Below are 19753 nucleotides of genomic sequence, written 5' to 3' on the forward strand. Positions count from 1 at the left end.
CTTCTTTACAACTGAGCTTTTTCTCTCTATTGTGTGATAAGGTCTGAGGGTCACTTCCTGCTTGGAGAATGAGAACAGAAGCTGGATCTAATAGCAGTTACCCTTAGCTTCATATCACCTAGGCTTGTTGTTGGCTTTGCTCACATTGTCTACTTTCTCTGACCTAGAAGTCTTGAGAGTTCAGTTCAGCCATTGATGCTCCTTAGTTGGAGTAAGGTGTGTAGTGTAAATGGTGGAACTGTACCCACAGTATGGTTGGAACCTAGAGAGAAAGAGGAAGTAGATGAAGTGGAACACTCAGGACTTCTACAGCTCCAGAACAAAGCTGATATTATCCCTGGTAATGGTGGGAAGCCAAAAACAGAGAGTCATTTTTCCTATATTCATTCAGGAATGGAAATAAGACTTATGGATTATGTTCCTAATTTCATCACTCTCTTGCTACATGGCTTGAACAAGTCATTCAACTGTGAATTGCTTCTTGATTACAACAGAATGAAGTTAATCATGCCCGACTAATTCTGAACAATTATTATAAATAATCAGACCTACTTATGTGTTTAAACAAGAAATGAGAATAGTAAGGGGTTGGTCTCTCTTTTTCCTCCCTTTAGGTTACTCAAACTTGCAAAAAAAAATGCCTAAACTCCTACAAGGCATCATCACTGTCATTGATGTTTTCTACCAATATGCCACCCAGCATGGGGAGTATGATATGTTGAACAAGGCAGAGCTGAAAGAACTTCTGGAAAATGAGTTTCATCAAATTCTGAAGGTAAGAACTCCATGCCAGGATGTAATTATGCAGGAATTTTCTTCTTTATCCCTTTCCACCTTCTTATCACATATGTCAAACATCCTAGAGGATTCTCCCTACTTGGTGATAGAGAACAGGGTTTGGTAAAGGTTTGAGATAACATCAAAAGCTGATCCATGATGGTTTCCATAGCATAACTAAGGGAAGTGATCCTACTAAACAACAAACAAAACCCATAGATTAAATAATGTCCAATCTAAGTGACTAATTCTTACAAACCCAGACAGTCCTCAGAAAAACCGCAAAGTAGATTTCTGAGTTCAGGAAATTAGCATTACCCCTGAATCACAAAAGAGTGTGTCCGCCACCTTAAAACTGTCAGGTCTGGATTTTATAGCTTAGATATTTGGGAGCTTATATCAGACTTCTGAGTTTCAATTCCTTAAATTTGGATTTCTGTGGATTTCAGATACAATATTCAGATATCAGATGTCATAGATACAGTGTGTCAGCTAAGAATCTCATAATCTTCACCTCTAACTTTGTTTCTTCATCTTTTTGCCCAAAGCAAAAACCTGGTATCATTTTTTATTTTCTCTCTCTCAGCAGACACCACTACCTTCCAACCTCCATCTAACTCATCAATAATCTTTCAAAACAACCCGTTTCTCTTCATCACTATTATTAGTCCTCTGGTTCAGGCCACCTACTACTTCTACTCTCAGCATTAGATGCAAAGATAATCATTTCACTCCTCAGCTAAAAATCCTTCAATAGTTCCCAATTGCTCTTAAAATGAAGTACAAAGTTCCTTAACATAACATAAAACTCATAGTCTAGTTGCTATTTATCTCTCTATCCACATTTCTTGAGTCTTCAAACTCTAAATCTAGCAATCCTGAATTTCTTTCAGTTTCTTGAATGCTCTATGACTTCTCTCACCTGTAGCCATTTGTTCATATCATTCCCTCTGCCTAGAACAATCTTTTCCCCTTCTCCTTCCCTTCCTACTCCTTCATTTGGCTAATTCTAATCCATCCTTCAAAAGACATCATTTCCTCTCATTAACCTTCTTAGGACCCCCAATGGTTGCTCTCTCATGTACTCTTGTAGAACCCTTATCATAATAAACTATAATTTTAAGTTTGTATATCTGATCAAATAAACATTAAATTCCATTTTTTTCAGGAAGCAAACTTGTTCACTGCTTTATACTCTCATATGACATAATGGTAGGCAAGTAGTAACATAATAAATCTTTGCTCAGTGAGTAAATTAATGACCTAGTTAATTTAATTGGACAAATAAAGAAAGGTTGATATAATTAACATAAGTATAAAAATGTATTACTTGTAAATTAACTAATCATTCATATTTGACCCATTCTTTACCAAAAATAATCAGCCCTCTTGTTTCCTTTCATTTTCCAGTTGCATCCTATCCTATTCTAGCTGTTTCTCACCGCATTATTCATTCCATATTCCTTTTTCTCTTTCAGCTCAGGCCTGCCTAAATGACTATGTGAATGAGTTCCATATACATAAGCCAAACATTTACATTTTAATATCCTTCCTTCAGTTGGTTAGCTAGGTGTAATGTCCATACTAACAGAGCTACTCTTTGTACCTTGCTCTTATACAGAATCCAAATGATCCAGATACTGTGGATATCATCTTGCAAAGTCTGGATCAAGACCATAACAAGAAAGTGGATTTTATGGAGTATCTTCTGATGATATTCAAGCTGGTTCGGGCTCATAATAAAATCATTAGCAAAGATTACTGCCAAGCTTCAGGGTCAAAGCTGAGAGACGACAGTCACCAGCACCAAGAGGAACAAGAAGAAACAGAAAAAGAGGACAAATGGCAAGAATCCTCTTCTAGTCATTCAAGTTGGAGTGCAGGAGAGAATGATTCCTATTCCAGGAACGTCAGAGGAAGCATTACACATTGGCCTCAATCCATATCCAGAAGTTTGAATTTTCAAAGAGACTTTTCTGGCGAAAATAACTCCTGCTCAGGTCAGTCTTCCAGGTATGGTCAGCATGAGTCTGGCTCCCAACAGTCTCCAAGACAAGGCCAACATGGGTCGCTCTCGGGGCAGTCTCCCACCTATGGTCAACGTGGGTCTGGCTACAAACAGTCTTCCAGCAGTGGGCCACATGGGTCTGGCTCACACCAGTCTTCTGCCTTTGGTCAACATGAGTCTACTTCAGGGCAGTCCTCTGGATACAATCAGCATGGATCTGGCTCAGGGCACTCCTCCAGCCATGGGCAGCATGGTTGTACATCAGGACAGTCATCAAGCATTAGCCAGGAGGGATCTAGCACAGGCCAGTCTTCCAGCTACGGCCACAAGGGCTCTGGCTCCAGTCAGTCTTCCGGCTATGGCCGACATGGGGCTGGATCTGGCCAGTCTCCTAGCCATGGCCGACATGGGTCTGGCTCCGGTCGCTCTTCCAACTGTGGCCCACATGGGTCTGGCTCAGGCCAGTCTTCTGGCGTTGGTGAACAGGAGTCTAGCTCAGGGCAGTCCTCTAGTTACACTCAGCATGGATCTGGCTCAGGTCACTCCTCCAGCTACGGACAACACGGCTCTAGGTCAGGACAGTTATCTAGGGGAGAACAACACGGATCTAGCTCAGGTTCCTCTTCTAGCTATGGTCGACATGGATCTGGCTCCCATCAGTCTTCGGGCCACGGCCGACACGGGTCTGGATCTGGCCAGTCGCCTAGCCCTAGCCGCGGCCGACATGGGTCTGGTTCTGGGCAGTCTTCCAGCTACAACCCACATGGGTCTGGCTCAGGGCGGTCTTCCAGCCCTGGCCCACATGGGTCTGGCTCAGGTCACTCTTCTGGCTTAGGTCAACACGAGTCTCGCTCAGGACAGTCCTCTGGCTACGGTCAACACGGATCTAGTTCGGGTCACTCCTTTTCCCATGGGCAACATGGCTCTACATCAGGACAGTCATCAAGCTGTGGCCAACATGGAGCTAGCTCAGGTCAGTCTTCCAGCTACGGTCAGCATGGCTCTGGCTCAAGTCGGTCTTCTGGCTATGGCCGACAGGGCTCTGGATCTGGCCAGTCTCCTAGTCGCGGCCGACATGGGTCCGGTTCCGGGCACTCTTCTAGCTACGGCCAACATGGGTCTGGCTCAGGTCGTTCTTCCAGCCGTGGCCCACATGAGTCTGGTTCAGGTCACTCTTCTGGCTTTGGTCAACATCAGTCTGGCTCAGGACAGTCTTCTGGTTACAGTCAGCACGGAAGTGGCTCAGGGCACTCCTCTAGCCATGGACAGCATGGTTCTACATCAGGACAGTCATCAAGCTTTGGCCAGGAGGGATCTAGCACAGGCCAGTCTTCCAGCTACGGCCACCAGGGCTCTGGCTCCAGTCAGTCTTCCGGCTATGGCCGACACGGGGCTGGATCTGGCCAGTCTCCTAGCCGTGGCCGACATGGGTCTGGCTCCGGTCGGTCTCCCAGCTGTGGCCCACATGGGTCTGGCTCAGGCCAGTCTTCTGGCTTTGGTCAACACGAGTCTAGCTCAGGGCAGTCCTCTAGTTACACTCAGCATGGATCTGGCTCAGGTCACTCCTCCAGCTACGGACAACACGGCTCTAGGTCAGGACAGTCATCTAGGGGAGAACAACACGGATCTAGCTCAGGTTCCTCTTCTAGCTATGGTCGACATGGGTCTGGCTCCCATCAGTCTTCGGGCCACGGCCGACACGGGTCTGGATCTGGCCAGTCGCCTAGCCCTAGCCGCGGCCGACATGGGTCTGGTTCTGGGCAGTCTTCCAGCTACAACCCACATGGGTCTGGCTCAGGGCGGTCTTCCAGCCGTGGCCCACATGGGTCTGGCTCAGGTCACTCTTCTGGCTTAGGTCAACACGAGTCTCGCTCAGGACAGTCCTCTGGCTACGGTCAACACGGATCTAGTTCGGGTCACTCCTTTTCCCATGGGCAACATGGCTCTACATCAGGACAGTCATCAAGCTGTGGCCAACATGGAGCTAGCTCAGGTCAGTCTTCCAGCTACGGTCAGCATGGCTCTGGCTCAAGTCGGTCCTCTGGCTATGGCCGACAGGGCTCTGGATCTGGCCAGTCTCCTAGTCGCGGCCGACATGGGTCCGGTTCCGGGCACTCTTCTAGCTACGGCCAACATGGGTCTGGCTCAGGTCGTTCTTCCAGCCGTGGCCCACATGAGTCTGGTTCAGGTCACTCTTCTGGCTTTGGTCAACATCAGTCTGGCTCAGGACAGTCTTCTGGTTACAGTCAGCACGGAAGTGGCTCAGGGCACTCCTCTAGCCATGGACAGCATGGTTCTACATCAGGACAGTCATCAAGCTTTGGCCAGGAGGGATCTAGCACAGGCCAGTCTTCCAGCTACGGCCACCAGGGCTCTGGCTCCAGTCAGTCTTCCGGCTATGGCCGACACGGGGCTGGATCTGGCCAGTCTCCTAGCCGTGGCCGACATGGGTCTGGCTCCGGTCAGTCTCCCAGCTGTGGCCCACATGGGTCTGGCTCAGGCCAGTCTTCTGGCTTTGGTCAACACGAGTCTAGCTCAGGGCAGTCCTCTAGTTACACTCAGCATGGATCTGGCTCAGGTCACTCCTCCAGCTATGGACAACACGGCTCTAGGTCAGGACAGTCATCTAGGGGAGAACAACACGGATCTAGCTCAGGTTCCTCTTCTAGCTATGGTCGACATGGGTCTGGCTCCCATCAGTCTTCGGGCCACGGCCGACACGGGTCTGGATCTGGCCAGTCGCCTGGCCCTAGCCACGGCCGACATGGGTCTGGTTCTGGGCAGTCTTCCAGCTACAACCCACATGGGTCTGGCTCAGGGCGGTCTTCCAGCCGTGGCCCATATGGGTCTGGCTCAGGTCACTCTTCTGGCTTAGGTCAACACGAGTCTCGCTCAGGACAGTCCTCTGGCTACGGTCAACACGGATCTAGTTCGGGTCACTCCTTTTCCCATGGGCAACATGGCTCTACATCAGGACAGTCATCAAGCTGTGGTCAACATGGAGCTAGCTCAGGTCAGTCTTCCAGCTACGGTCAGCATGGCTCTGGCTCAAGTCGGTCCTCTGGCTATGGCCGACAGGGCTCTGGATCTGGCCAGTCTCCTAGTCGTGGCCGACATGGGTCCGGTTCCGGGCACTCTTCTAGCTACGGCCAACATGGGTCTGGCTCAGGTCGTTCTTCCAGCCGTGGCCCACATGAGTCTGGTTCAGGTCACTCTTCTGGCTTTGGTCAACATCAGTCTGGCTCAGGACAGTCTTCTGGTTACAGTCAGCACGGAAGTGGCTCAGGGCACTCCTCTAGCCATGGACAGCATGGTTCTACATCAGGACAGTCATCAAGCTTTGGCCAGGAGGGATCTAGCACAGGCCAGTCTTCCAGCTACGGCCACCAGGGCTCTGGCTCCAGTCAGTCTTCCGGCTATGGCCGACACGGGGCTGGATCTGGCCAGTCTCCTAGCCGTGGCCGACATGGGTCTGGCTCCGGTCGGTCTCCCAGCTGTGGCCCACATGGGTCTGGCTCAGGCCAGTCTTCTGGCTTTGGTCAACACGAGTCTAGCTCAGGGCAGTCCTCTAGTTACACTCAGCATGGATCTGGCTCAGGTCACTCCTCCAGCTACGGACAACACGGCTCTAGGTCAGGACAGTCATCTAGGGGAGAACAACACGGATCTAGCTCAGGTTCCTCTTCTAGCTATGGTCGACATGGGTCTGGCTCCCATCAGTCTTCGGGCCACGGCCGACACGGGTCTGGATCTGGCCAGTCGCCTAGCCCTAGCCGCGGCCGACATGGGTCTGGTTCTGGGCAGTCTTCCAGCTACAACCCACATGGGTCTGGCTCAGGGCGGTCTTCCAGCCGTGGCCCACATGGGTCTGGCTCAGGTCACTCTTCTGGCTTAGGTCAACACGAGTCTCGCTCAGGACAGTCCTCTGGCTACGGTCAACACGGATCTAGTTCGGGTCACTCCTTTTCCCATGGGCAACATGGCTCTACATCAGGACAGTCATCAAGCTGTGGCCAACATGGAGCTAGCTCAGGTCAGTCTTCCAGCTACGGTCAGCATGGCTCTGGCTCAAGTCGGTCCTCTGGCTATGGCCGACAGGGCTCTGGATCTGGCCAGTCTCCTAGTCGCGGCCGACATGGGTCCGGTTCCGGGCACTCTTCTAGCTACGGCCAACATGGGTCTGGCTCAGGTCGTTCTTCCAGCCGTGGCCCACATGAGTCTGGTTCAGGTCACTCTTCTGGCTTTGGTCAACATCAGTCTGGCTCAGGACAGTCTTCTGGTTACAGTCAGCACGGAAGTGGCTCAGGGCACTCCTCTAGCCATGGACAGCATGGTTCTACATCAGGACAGTCATCAAGCTTTGGCCAGGAGGGATCTAGCACAGGCCAGTCTTCCAGCTACGGCCACCAGGGCTCTGGCTCCAGTCAGTCTTCCGGCTATGGCCGACACAGGGCTGGATCTGGCCAGTCTCCTAGCCGTGGCCGACATGGGTCTGGCTCCGGTCGGTCTCCCAGCTGTGGCCCACATGGGTCTGGCTCAGGCCAGTCTTCTGGCTTTGGTCAACACGAGTCTAGCTCAGGGCAGTCCTCTAGTTACACTCAGCATGGATCTGGCTCAGGTCACTCCTCCAGCTACGGACAACACGGCTCTAGGTCAGGACAGTCATCTAGGGGAGAACAACACGGATCTAGCTCAGGTTCCTCTTCTAGCTATGGTCGACATGGGTCTGGCTCCCATCAGTCTTCGGGCCACGGCCGACACGGGTCTGGATCTGGCCAGTCGCCTAGCCCTAGCCACGGCCGACAGGGGTCTGGTTCTGGGCAGTCTTCCAGCTACAACCCACATGGGTCTGGCTCAGGGCGGTCTTCCAGCCGTGGCCCACATGGGTCTGGCTCAGGTCACTCTTCTGGCTTAGGTCAACACGAGTCTCGCTCAGGACAGTCCTCTGGCTACGGTCAACACGGATCTAGTTCGGGTCACTCCTTTTCCCATGGGCAACATGGCTCTACATCAGGACAGTCATCAAGCTGTGGCCAACATGGAGCTAGCTCAGGTCAGTCTTCCAGCTACGGTCAGCATGGCTCTGGCTCAAGTCGGTCCTCTGGCTATGGCCGACAGGGCTCTGGATCTGGCCAGTCTCCTAGTCGCGGCCGACATGGGTCCGGTTCCGGGCACTCTTCTAGCTACGGCCAACATGGGTCTGGCTCAGGTCGTTCTTCCAGCCGTGGCCCACATGAGTCTGGTTCAGGTCACTCTTCTGGCTTTGGTCAACATCAGTCTGGCTCAGGACAGTCTTCTGGTTACAGTCAGCACGGAAGTGGCTCAGGGCACTCCTCTAGCCATGGACAGCATGGTTCTACATCAGGACAGTCATCAAGCTTTGGCCAGGAGGGATCTAGCACAGGCCAGTCTTCCAGCTACGGCCACCAGGGCTCTGGCTCCAGTCAGTCTTCCGGCTATGGCCGACACGGGGCTGGATCTGGCCAGTCTCCTAGCTGTGGCCGACATGGGTCTGGCTCCGGTCGGTCTCCCAGCTGTGGCCCACATGGGTCTGGCTCAGGCCAGTCTTCTGGCTTTGGTCAACACGAGTCTAGCTCAGGGCAGTCCTCTAGTTACACTCAGCATGGATCTGGCTCAGGTCACTCCTCCAGCTACGGACAACACGGCTCTAGGTCAGGACAGTCATCTAGGGGAGAACAACACGGATCTAGCTCAGGTTCCTCTTCTAGCTATGGTCGACATGGGTCTGGCTCCCATCAGTCTTCGGGCCACGGCCGACACGGGTCTGGATCTGGCCAGTCGCCTAGCCCTAGCCACGGCCGACAGGGGTCTGGTTCTGGGCAGTCTTCCAGCTACAACCCACATGGGTCTGGCTCAGGGCGGTCTTCCAGCCGTGGCCCACATGGGTCTGGCTCAGGTCACTCTTCTGGCTTAGGTCAACACGAGTCTCGCTCAGGACAGTCCTCTGGCTACGGTCAACACGGATCTAGTTCGGGTCACTCCTTTTCCCATGGGCAACATGGCTCTACATCAGGACAGTCATCAAGCTGTGGCCAACATGGAGCTAGCTCAGGTCAGTCTTCCAGCTACGGTCAGCATGGCTCTGGCTCAAGTCGGTCTTCTGGCTATGGCCGACAGGGCTCTGGATCTGGCCAGTCTCCTAGTCGCGGCCGACATGGGTCCGGTTCCGGGCACTCTTCTAGCTACGGCCAACATGGGTCTGGCTCAGGTCGTTCTTCCAGCCGTGGCCCACATGAGTCTGGTTCAGGTCACTCTTCTGGCTTTGGTCAACATCAGTCTGGCTCAGGACAGTCTTCTGGTTACAGTCAGCACGGAAGTGGCTCAGGGCACTCCTCTAGCCATGGACAGCATGGTTCTACATCAGGACAGTCATCAAGCTTTGGCCAGGAGGGATCTAGCACAGGCCAGTCTTCCAGCTACGGCCACCAGGGCTCTGGCTCCAGTCAGTCTTCCGGCTATGGCCGACACAGGGCTGGATCTGGCCAGTCTCCTAGCCGTGGCCGACATGGGTCTGGCTCCGGTCGGTCTCCCAGCTGTGGCCCACATGGGTCTGGCTCAGGCCAGTCTTCTGGCTTTGGTCAACACGAGTCTAGCTCAGGGCAGTCCTCTAGTTACACTCAGCATGGATCTGGCTCAGGTCACTCCTCCAGCTACGGACAACACGGCTCTAGGTCAGGACAGTCATCTAGGGGAGAACAACACGGATCTAGCTCAGGTTCCTCTTCTAGCTATGGTCGACATGGGTCTGGCTCCCATCAGTCTTCGGGCCACGGCCGACACGGGTCTGGATCTGGCCAGTCGCCTAGCCCTAGCCGCGGCCGACATGGGTCTGGTTCTGGGCAGTCTTCCAGCTACAACCCACATGGGTCTGGCTCAGGGCGGTCTTCCAGCCCTGGCCCACATGGGTCTGGCTCAGGTCACTCTTCTGGCTTAGGTCAACACGAGTCTCGCTCAGGACAGTCCTCTGGCTACGGTCAACACGGATCTAGTTCGGGTCACTCCTTTTCCCATGGGCAACATGGCTCTACATCAGGACAGTCATCAAGCTGTGGCCAACATGGAGCTAGCTCAGGTCAGTCTTCCAGCTACGGTCAGCATGGCTCTGGCTCAAGTCGGTCTTCTGGCTATGGCCGACAGGGCTCTGGATCTGGCCAGTCTCCTAGTCGCGGCCGACATGGGTCCGGTTCCGGGCGCTCTTCTAGCTACGGCCAACATGGGTCTGGCTCAGGTCGTTCTTCCAGCCGTGGCCCACATGAGTCTGGTTCAGGTCACTCTTCTGGCTTTGGTCAACATCAGTCTGGCTCAGGACAGTCTTCTGGTTACAGTCAGCACGGAAGTGGCTCAGGGCACTCCTCTAGCCATGGACAGCATGGTTCTACATCAGGACAGTCATCAAGCTTTGGCCAGGAGGGATCTAGCACAGGCCAGTCTTCCAGCTACGGCCACCAGGGCTCTGGCTCCAGTCAGTCTTCCGGCTATGGCCGACACGGGGCTGGATCTGGCCAGTCTCCTAGCCGTGGCCGACATGGGTCTGGCTCCGGTCGGTCTCCCAGCTGTGGCCCACATGGGTCTGGCTCAGGCCAGTCTTCTGGCTTTGGTCAACACGAGTCTAGCTCAGGGCAGTCCTCTAGTTACACTCAGCATGGATCTGGCTCAGGTCACTCCTCCAGCTACGGACAACACGGCTCTAGGTCAGGACAGTCATCTAGGGGAGAACAACACGGATCTAGCTCAGGTTCCTCTTCTAGCTATGGTCGACATGGGTCTGGCTCCCATCAGTCTTCGGGCCACGGCCGACACGGGTCTGGATCTGGCCAGTCGCCTAGCCCTAGCCGCGGCCGACATGGGTCTGGTTCTGGGCAGTCTTCCAGCTACAACCCACATGGGTCTGGCTCAGGGCGGTCTTCCAGCCGTGGCCCACATGGGTCTGGCTCAGGTCACTCTTCTGGCTTAGGTCAACACGAGTCTCGCTCAGGACAGTCCTCTGGCTACGGTCAACACGGATCTAGTTCGGGTCACTCCTTTTCCCATGGGCAACATGGCTCTACATCAGGACAGTCATCAAGCTGTGGCCAACATGGAGCTAGCTCAGGTCAGTCTTCCAGCTACGGTCAGCATGGCTCTGGCTCAAGTCGGTCCTCTGGCTATGGCCGACAGGGCTCTGGATCTGGCCAGTCTCCTAGTCGCGGCCGACATGGGTCCGGTTCCGGGCACTCTTCTAGCTACGGCCAACATGGGTCTGGCTCAGGTCGTTCTTCCAGCCGTGGCCCACATGAGTCTGGTTCAGGTCACTCTTCTGGCTTTGGTCAACATCAGTCTGGCTCAGGACAGTCTTCTGGTTACAGTCAGCACGGAAGTGGCTCAGGGCACTCCTCTAGCCATGGACAGCATGGTTCTACATCAGGACAGTCATCAAGCTTTGGCCAGGAGGGATCTAGCACAGGCCAGTCTTCCAGCTACGGCCACCAGGGCTCTGGCTCCAGTCAGTCTTCCGGCTATGGCCGACACGGGGCTGGATCTGGCCAGTCTCCTAGCCGTGGCCGACATGGGTCTGGCTCCGGTCGGTCTCCCAGCTGTGGCCCACATGGGTCTGGCTCAGGCCAGTCTTCTGGCTTTGGTCAACACGAGTCTAGCTCAGGGCATTCCTCTAGTTACACTCAGCATGGATCTGGCTCAGGTCACTCCTCCAGCTACGGACAACACGGCTCTAGGTCAGGACAGTCATCTAGGGGAGAACAACACGGATCTAGCTCAGGTTCCTCTTCTAGCTATGGTCGACATGGGTCTGGCTCCCATCAGTCTTCGGGCCACGGCCGACACGGGTCTGGATCTGGCCAGTCGCCTAGCCCTAGCCACGGCCGACAGGGGTCTGGTTCTGGGCAGTCTTCCAGCTACAACCCACATGGGTCTGGCTCAGGGCGGTCTTCCAGCCGTGGCCCACATGGGTCTGGCTCAGGTCACTCTTCTGGCTTAGGTCAACACGAGTCTCGCTCAGGACAGTCCTCTGGCTACGGTCAACACGGATCTAGTTCGGGTCACTCCTTTTCCCATGGGCAACATGGCTCTACATCAGGACAGTCATCAAGCTGTGGCCAACATGGAGCTAGCTCAGGTCAGTCTTCCAGCTACGGTCAGCATGGCTCTGGCTCAAGTCGGTCCTCTGGCTATGGCCGACAGGGCTCTGGATCTGGCCAGTCTCCTAGTCGCGGCCGACATGGGTCCGGTTCCGGGCACTCTTCTAGCTACGGCCAACATGGGTCTGGCTCAGGTCGTTCTTCCAGCCGTGGCCCACATGAGTCTGGTTCAGGTCACTCTTCTGGCTTTGGTCAACATCAGTCTGGCTCAGGACAGTCTTCTGGTTACAGTCAGCACGGAAGTGGCTCAGGGCACTCCTCTAGCCATGGACAGCATGGTTCTACATCAGGACAGTCATCAAGCTTTGGCCAGGAGGGATCTAGCACAGGCCAGTCTTCCAGCTACGGCCACCAGGGCTCTGGCTCCAGTCAGTCTTCCGGCTATGGCCGACACGGGGCTGGATCTGGCCAGTCTCCTAGCTGTGGCCGACATGGGTCTGGCTCCGGTCGGTCTCCCAGCTGTGGCCCACATGGGTCTGGCTCAGGCCAGTCTTCTGGCGTTGGTCAACACGAGTCTAGCTCAGGGCAGTCCTCTAGTTACACTCAGCATGGATCTGGCTCAGGTCACTCCTCCAGCTACGGACAACACGGCTCTAGGTCAGGACAGTCATCTAGGGGAAAACAACACGGATCTAGCTCAGGTTCCTCTTCTAGCTATGGTCGACATGGGTCTGGCTCCCATCAGTCTTCGGGCCACGGCCGACACGGGTCTGGATCTGGCCAGTCGCCTAGCCCTAGCCGCGGCCGACATGGGTCTGGTTCAGGGCAGTCTTCCAGCTGTGGCCAACATGGGTCTGGCTCAGGACAGTCCTCTGGTTATATTCAGCATGGACGTGGCTCAGGGGAAGGTGGGTATTCTTATTCCAAAGAAGGAAGTAACCATGAAGGTGAAAGTTCTGGCTCAGATTTTCTCAGTTTTCATAGTAGGACTTTACCCTATGAATATATCCAAAAGCAGAGGTGCTACTTTTAGCGTTGAATAATAAATATAAATGCAACTTACTCAAGTAGCAGTTTTAGAAATAGGAAAGTCTTCTATGAATTCATCATGAAAGACAAGCAATCTATCATGAAATTCTTTCTAAAAGTGAATCTATCCTTTTCTGTCTCTTTCTTTAAAGCCTATAACTGTAGCATATATCATTATGGAGTTCCTTCCAAACACTGTTAGGCATTTGCACTACTTTGTTAGAAAATGCTGAGTGGAATAACTTGTTAGAATGAGGGTTAAACTTTGAGGAATAATGAAAAGCTTTTAAAGAGCTTTGGGTTTAGTTGGATGTGTCTTTTTGAGGGCTCATCATTCAATTATAGATGGTGTCAAAGCTAACCTTACATTTCTTAAAAGCAAAATATTACAAATGCATTACCAATCCTAGATACAAAGCATTGTTTTACAGCAATTATTGTACCATAATTTTTAGTGTGTCCCATGTTTGGTGTGTCCCAATTTTTGGTATTGTGGCAGAAGGTGAACGCTCTGAAAGCAAAGATGCAGCAGTGGTAGTGTCTTTACTTATCAAAACCATCAAGTCCCTTTTCTTGGGTATATCTTTAATCAGTAAGCTAATTAGTGGCATAAGAAGTAGCACCAGGGACTTCTCCCAAGCCTATGAGCAAGAGCATTATTTCATAAAGAACATAGATTTATCAGTTCAGGGAAAAAAACATTCAAATGTGGGCTTTAGCTTGTTTTCAGCAAGAAAGATCTTGCTCCCTATTTCTAAGAGGCTGCTCAATATTAGGAAACATATTGAGAAGTTATTCCATGGAAATACAATGCTTTCCACCTACTACTGTATTTCAATAACCTTTCCACCTAAAAAAAATCACCCATGCCCAGATGAAAAGAAAGAGTATCTGTCACTGCTCTATAGTACCTTAATTTGACTGTAACACATTCGTTTCAAGTCTTTGGATTCAAACAACTGGATTGCATTAAAATTGACAATAAATAAATGTTGATTAAATACTAAGATTTTTCTCATCTGTGCTTCATTTCACTTCTTACATACAGATGGTCATCCTAGAAACCAACCCAGATAGCTATTTCCCAATATTCTATTTTTCACAAACAATGAAGAATAGATAAAGCATTCTTAAAACTCAATAAGACAAACTACTTCATTTAAAAATGAGCAAAATTCCATGACACTGGTATTGGCAATGATTTTTTTTGATATGACACCAAAATCACACAATAATGTGGAGCTGTCAGCTCCATAAATGCTATTGTCCCTGAAGACCTTAGAGGGAGACAACATATGGAGGTAGAAGGTGATATTTGTCTTAGTTTAACCAAAAGTTTTTAGTTTTAGTTTTAGTTTTTAACAAAATGTTTTTTAAAAAATTTAAAATTTAAAACAGAAGAAAGGTTATAGAATAATGATGTAAAGGAAAAAACATTTGTGTTCAGCTATACAATGTGTTTATTCTTTAAGCTAAGTGTTATTAAGAAAGTCAAAAAGTTTAACAATGTAAAAGTCTATAAAACTAAAAAGTTATAGTAAGCTAAGGTTAATTTTTATTGGAGAAAGAAATTTTTTTATAAATTTACTGTAACTCAAGTGTATAGTGTTTATACACTCTACAGTAGTATACAGTAATGTCCTAGGCCTTCCCATTCACTCACCACTCACTGACTGACACACCTAGAGCAACTTCTAGTCCTACATGCTCTATTCATGGTAAATGCCCTATACAAGTGTACCTTTTTTAACTTTTATGGCATATTTTTACTGTACCTTCTTTAAGTTTAGATATGCTCAGATGCACACTTACCATTGTGTTAGTTGCCTACAGTAGTCAGTATAGTAACATGCTGTACAGGTTTGTAGCCTAGGAGCAATAGTCTATACCATATAGCCTAGTTGTTTAGTAAGCTATGCCATCTAGATTTGTGTAAGTACACTTTCTGATGTTTGCCTAAGGGTGCATTTTTCACAACATATCCCCCATTGTCAAGCAACATGATCGTGTACTTTACTATATGGCCTAGCAATTCCACTCCCAAGCGAAATAACTTATGTCTACATTGAAGATTTTTACATGAATGTTTATAGCAGCTTTAATAATAGCCCCAAACTTGAAACAATCCAAATGTCCACCAACAGATGCGTGGATAAACAAATTGCGGTATGGCTATACACTGGAATTCTATTCAGAAAGGAAAAAAAGAATAAACTACTGATACATATAATATAGATGAATCTCAAAAACATGTTGCTCAAAAGAAGCCATCCACAAAAGAGTACATATTTATGATTCCATTTATATGAAACTTACTAAAAACAAACCTAATCTATAAAAATAGAAAGTAGATCAGTGGTTGACTAGGGCTGGGAGTAGAACTTGTGAACTGGCTGGAAGAGTCACAAAGGAACACTCTAGCATGATGGAATAAATCTATATGTAGCTTATAATCGTTGTTACATATATACTTTTGTCAAAACTCACATAATCATATATATTTTATTATATGGAAATTATATCTCAATAAAGTTGATGGTTTAAAGGGTTTCTGCGCAACTTGACACACGACTTTTTTTTGTTTTTTGGTTTTGTTTTGTTTTTTTTTTTTTGAGACAGTCTCACTCTGTAGCCCAGGCTGGAGTACAGTGGCACAATCTCGGCTCACTGCAACCTCCATCTCCTGGGTGCAAGTGACTCTCCCGCCTCAGTCTCCTGGGATTACAGGCATGCAGCACCACACCCAGTTAATTTTTGTATTTTTAGTAGGCAGGGTTTCACCATGTTGGCCAGGCTGGTCTCAAACTCCTGACCTCAGGTGACCTGCCCACGTAGGCCTCCCAAAATGCTGGCATTATGTGAGCCACCAAGATAAAGAAGGAAAGGTGTTTCATATCATCAGATATCAAAATATATAACAAAGTTATATTATTTAAAACAGTGCAGAATTGTTGTAGGAACAGATATACAGAGCAATGTGACTCCAGAAACAGATCCATGCATATTTGATATACAAGAACAGTGGTTTTGCCTATCAGTGGAGAAAGGCAACTCTTTCAATAAATGGTGCCAAGGTAATGAATTTTCCATAGGAAAAAAATTATCTCTATTTCACACCATTTACAAAAATCACTTCCAAGTAAAGAAAAACCTAACTGTGATAAGCCAAACTTCTAAAAATGTTTAAAGAAAATATAGGAGAATATCTTTATGACTTCAAAATAAATGCAGATTCTTTAAACAAGAAATACACAAACCACCAAGGAAAGACTCATGACTTTTACTATAATTAAATCCCAAATGTCTGTAAATCCAAAGACACTCTCAAAAAGTAAAAGGGACAAAGCACAGAGTTGAAGAACATTTTTCAAATGCCTATAAACAACAAATGATTAACAGCCAGATTATATAAATAACATAAAAGTTAAAAATTTTAAAAAAACAGCAAAACTTATAAAAAGAAAATTCACCAAAGGTAATCTGAATGGCAAAGTGACATTTTTAAAACAATGCTCAGGGAAATAGATAATTAAAACACAATGAAATTCATTTCATACCCATCGGATCAGAAAAAAACTAAAATCTGGCAATATCCAGTGTTGAGGACACTGAGCAGCAAAAGTCTAAATTGATGACTAATTAAGAGGAAATCTGCCAACCACAGACAAGAGTCTGTAACAGCAAAATGTTACAAACAACGTAAAAGTTCAATAGTAGAATAGATAAATTGTAATATACCCATACACTAAAATGCTATACAGCAGTTAAAATTCATGAGCTACAGGTATGTATATATCAACATGGACAAATCCCAAAAGTGTAATGCTAAGTGAAAAGATTGTAAAACAAGTATACATGTTATGAAACCATTTTATATATAGTTTTACAATATACGTAACAATACCATATATTGTTTGTGGTTAATACATATTTGGTAAATGTAAAAATCTTTATGTGAATGGTAAACAGCAAATTCAGAACAGTGTGTACCTCTAGAAGGAAGGAAGAAAATGGGACTGAGACCGAATAAACAATACCAAAAGTTTTTTTTTTTTTTTTTGAGACGGAGTCTCGCTCTGTCGCCCGGGCTGGAGTGCAGTGGCCGGTTCTCAGCTCACTGCAAGCTCCGCCTCCCGGGTTTATGCCATTCTCCTGCCTCAGCCTCCCAGTAGCTGGGACTACAGGCGCCCGCCACCTCGCCCGGCTAGTTTTTTTGTATTTTTTAGTAGAGACGGGGTTTCACCGTGTTAGCCAGGATGGTCTCGATCTCCTGACCTCATGATCCGCCCGTCTCGGCCTCCCAAAGTGCTGGGATTACAGGCTTGAGCCACTGCGCCCGGCCTCCAAAAGTTTTCTTAAGCAAGATGGTATTCATTATATTATTCACTGACTTGTAAATCTACACTTACTTGTAAATCTTAAATTATTTTATAAGAAAAAGGATAACACAAAGAACAATGTCAGAATGCCCATCAAGGACTGCTCAAGGGAGAGTGTTCTGACAAGCTAGTCCACTGGTATATCTGGTCCAGCATGTCCTAGTTTTTCAAATACGTCTCACCACATGAGTGCCTAATGACACTCATCAGCTGAACCACACAACAAACCCTCTGCCATCTCTGCCATAGACTTCAAACTCACCAAGGGGCCTTCTAGAAAATTTGGCTTTCCATAATTTTCCCAAAAGGAGAAAGCATTCATCAGCAAGATTAATACAAACACCCAGTGTTTCTGATAATGCATTTCTGACCGTAAATTAATAAAATGGCACTCTGGTGTTTATACTTCAGTCCCTGATGAGTTCAGTTACAATGAAACAGCTTTGCTGAGTCTGATCAACTCTGGGGCACTGATATGAGTGCGTTTCTGGGCATATAAGGATGAAAACCAAACCCTGACCCTTTTTCTGGGCAACACCCTAACCTTATTCTTTGCCTTCCAAGGTAAGGGGCAAGAAAATTTTTCTAATAAGAGAAAGCAAAGAAATTCTCAATAAATGCTTAGTTATATAATTAAGCCAAGTTTTTCACAATGTTTCTCTTTTCCTTATTATGACTCTAGAACCTAAAGAACCATAATGTTACAGCTAAAAGAAGAAAAGAGAAAGAGGTGGGCTGTTTCACGCAGGATCTTACAGAATCTCAATACCTCATCCCGAGTTGGATCTCATTTTTGTTAGTTTTTTTCTGTACACTCAAATGTGATCAAGCTCTGGGAGACAGATTAATTCTAAGCAAAGTCTTAAGGGTTCAATTTATTTATTTATTAACTACAAGCTATAAATGTATTCAGAACAAGAATCATCTGTTTAACATGGGGTATTCCCTGTCATTGGATAGATTCATTCGAGAGATATCAGGTTATTAGATGAGCTTCAGAGCAAAAGAGTTTTATTCTCCAAGGTTGTGCTATGGTAATCTGATGATTAAAAAATTTTCTCCTGAAAGGGATAGAAAAATACAAAAGTAGCATTGTTATTGAACATCTTATGAGCTGGGAACATTACATTATGTGCTACATGCTTGACATATATTTATTATTTAATTTCATTCTCATAGCAACCCTGTGGTTATAAATGTTATTTTATTGAAGAGCAAACTGAGACTTTAAAAGGTCAAGTAACTGGTTTATATTAGTAAAGTCAGGTTTTATACCTAAATCTGTCTAACTCCAAAACATGTGTGTTTGCTGACATAACACTGTCTTCTGCTTCAGTAATATTTCTCTCTAAACAACTACAGTCAAACAACTAGGACTGGTGCAATCCACTCTTCTGGACACTGCTGGAGACACACCAACTAGTACTCATCCTCAGACTCCCCCTTTCCTGCTTCAATGTAACCATACTTAATGTCTTGGGAGAGACTTGAGGAACACCCTGCTCATTAGCAGTACTTAAAATTTCCAAGAGTGGATTCCTGCTGCAGATAACTCATCTCTTCACATTTTATTTCATCACATTTAATAGTTCTCATCAGTTTCAGTTCCAGAGGGTGGATTTTCTGACTTGACCTCCATACTGCATGCCTTATTTTGAAGGTCACCAGGGACTAATAAACAATCACACACAGTCTGGTACCTTTTGAAAGATAAATATCTGATACCCAATTCCTTCAATAGCCTGTCTCGGCCCTGTTCCTCTACTCCTCCTGTTCTCTCAGACTCCCTGACTCTGTGTGCTCTACCCTAGAAACAAAGGGTTCCTGAGCATCACCACCCACCTTGGTTTGTCCTTACCTACAAATTCTTGCCAGAACACTCCAGATATTGAAGACTTAAAATTGTGACAAATCAGTCATGCAATATTCATAGACTTCACAAGCAAAGAAGTGAACTCCATGTGAAAGACATTGAGGAAATAGTGTGCTCAGGGACCAAAGAGTATATGTCTTTGGCTGAAGCATGTAGGAAAACCAGTATCAGGAACTGCAGCTGGGAAAGCAAGTTGGAGGCAGGCTGTAAAGGGCTTTAAATAGAATCACATAAAGGAGGCAGAGAAGAAAGATCAGTGAAGGACACTGATAAAGATGAATCAAAGTTGGAGGAGAAGCAGAGAAAATGGTGTTCCAGAAGCCAAAGGAAGGGAATTTCATTAAATAATGGAAGATAAAATGCATTTTATAAAGTTATTGTAAATACTCTCCTGCCAAATAGCATATTGGCAGAAGAGTAGATAATACAGATCAATATAACAATAAACAGCTCAGAAACAGATCCTAATATGTATATTTTTTAATTAATTTGTGAACTGTCTGCTACATAGTTAATATATATAGTGAACTTAGAAAAGTGTCTGGTCCACAGTAATCATCCAATAAATACTAGTGGCTATCTTTATTAATAC

At 47.7% G+C, this 19753-nt stretch overlaps 1 protein-coding gene across 1 annotated transcript; it reads left to right on the forward strand.

Annotated features, from left to right (window-relative positions):
- Positions 1–637: 637 nt before the first annotated feature.
- HRNR (hornerin) lies at positions 638–12913 on the forward strand. The gene is made up of 9 exons (XM_030937116.1): positions 638–775; positions 2399–2777; positions 3090–3953; positions 4266–6461; positions 6819–8033; positions 8346–9053; positions 9366–10073; positions 10386–11093; positions 11406–12913. Exons 1-9 carry the CDS (start codon positions 638–640, stop codon positions 12911–12913), a joined length of 8424 nt encoding a protein of 2807 aa, XP_030792976.1.
- The last annotated feature ends 6840 nt before the right edge of the window (positions 12914–19753 follow it).

This window comes from Rhinopithecus roxellana, chromosome 8 (genome assembly GCF_007565055.1).
Source record: "Rhinopithecus roxellana isolate Shanxi Qingling chromosome 8, ASM756505v1, whole genome shotgun sequence".
In the NCBI taxonomy this organism is placed as follows: Eukaryota; Metazoa; Chordata; class Mammalia; order Primates; family Cercopithecidae; genus Rhinopithecus; species Rhinopithecus roxellana.

Excerpts from the sequence above, each read along its gene's own strand:
- HRNR (XM_030937116.1), top strand. The coding sequence starts at position 638 with ATGCCTAAACTCCTACAAGGCATCATCACTGTCATTGATGTTTTCTAC. Across the intron at positions 6,462-6,818 it reads ACAACACGGATCTAGCTCAG|GTCAGTCTTCCAGCTACGGT; the intron begins GTTCCTCTTCTA and ends GAGCTAGCTCAG. Across the intron at positions 10,074-10,385 it reads CCCACATGAGTCTGGTTCAG|GCCAGTCTTCTGGCTTTGGT; the intron begins GTCACTCTTCTG and ends GGTCTGGCTCAG.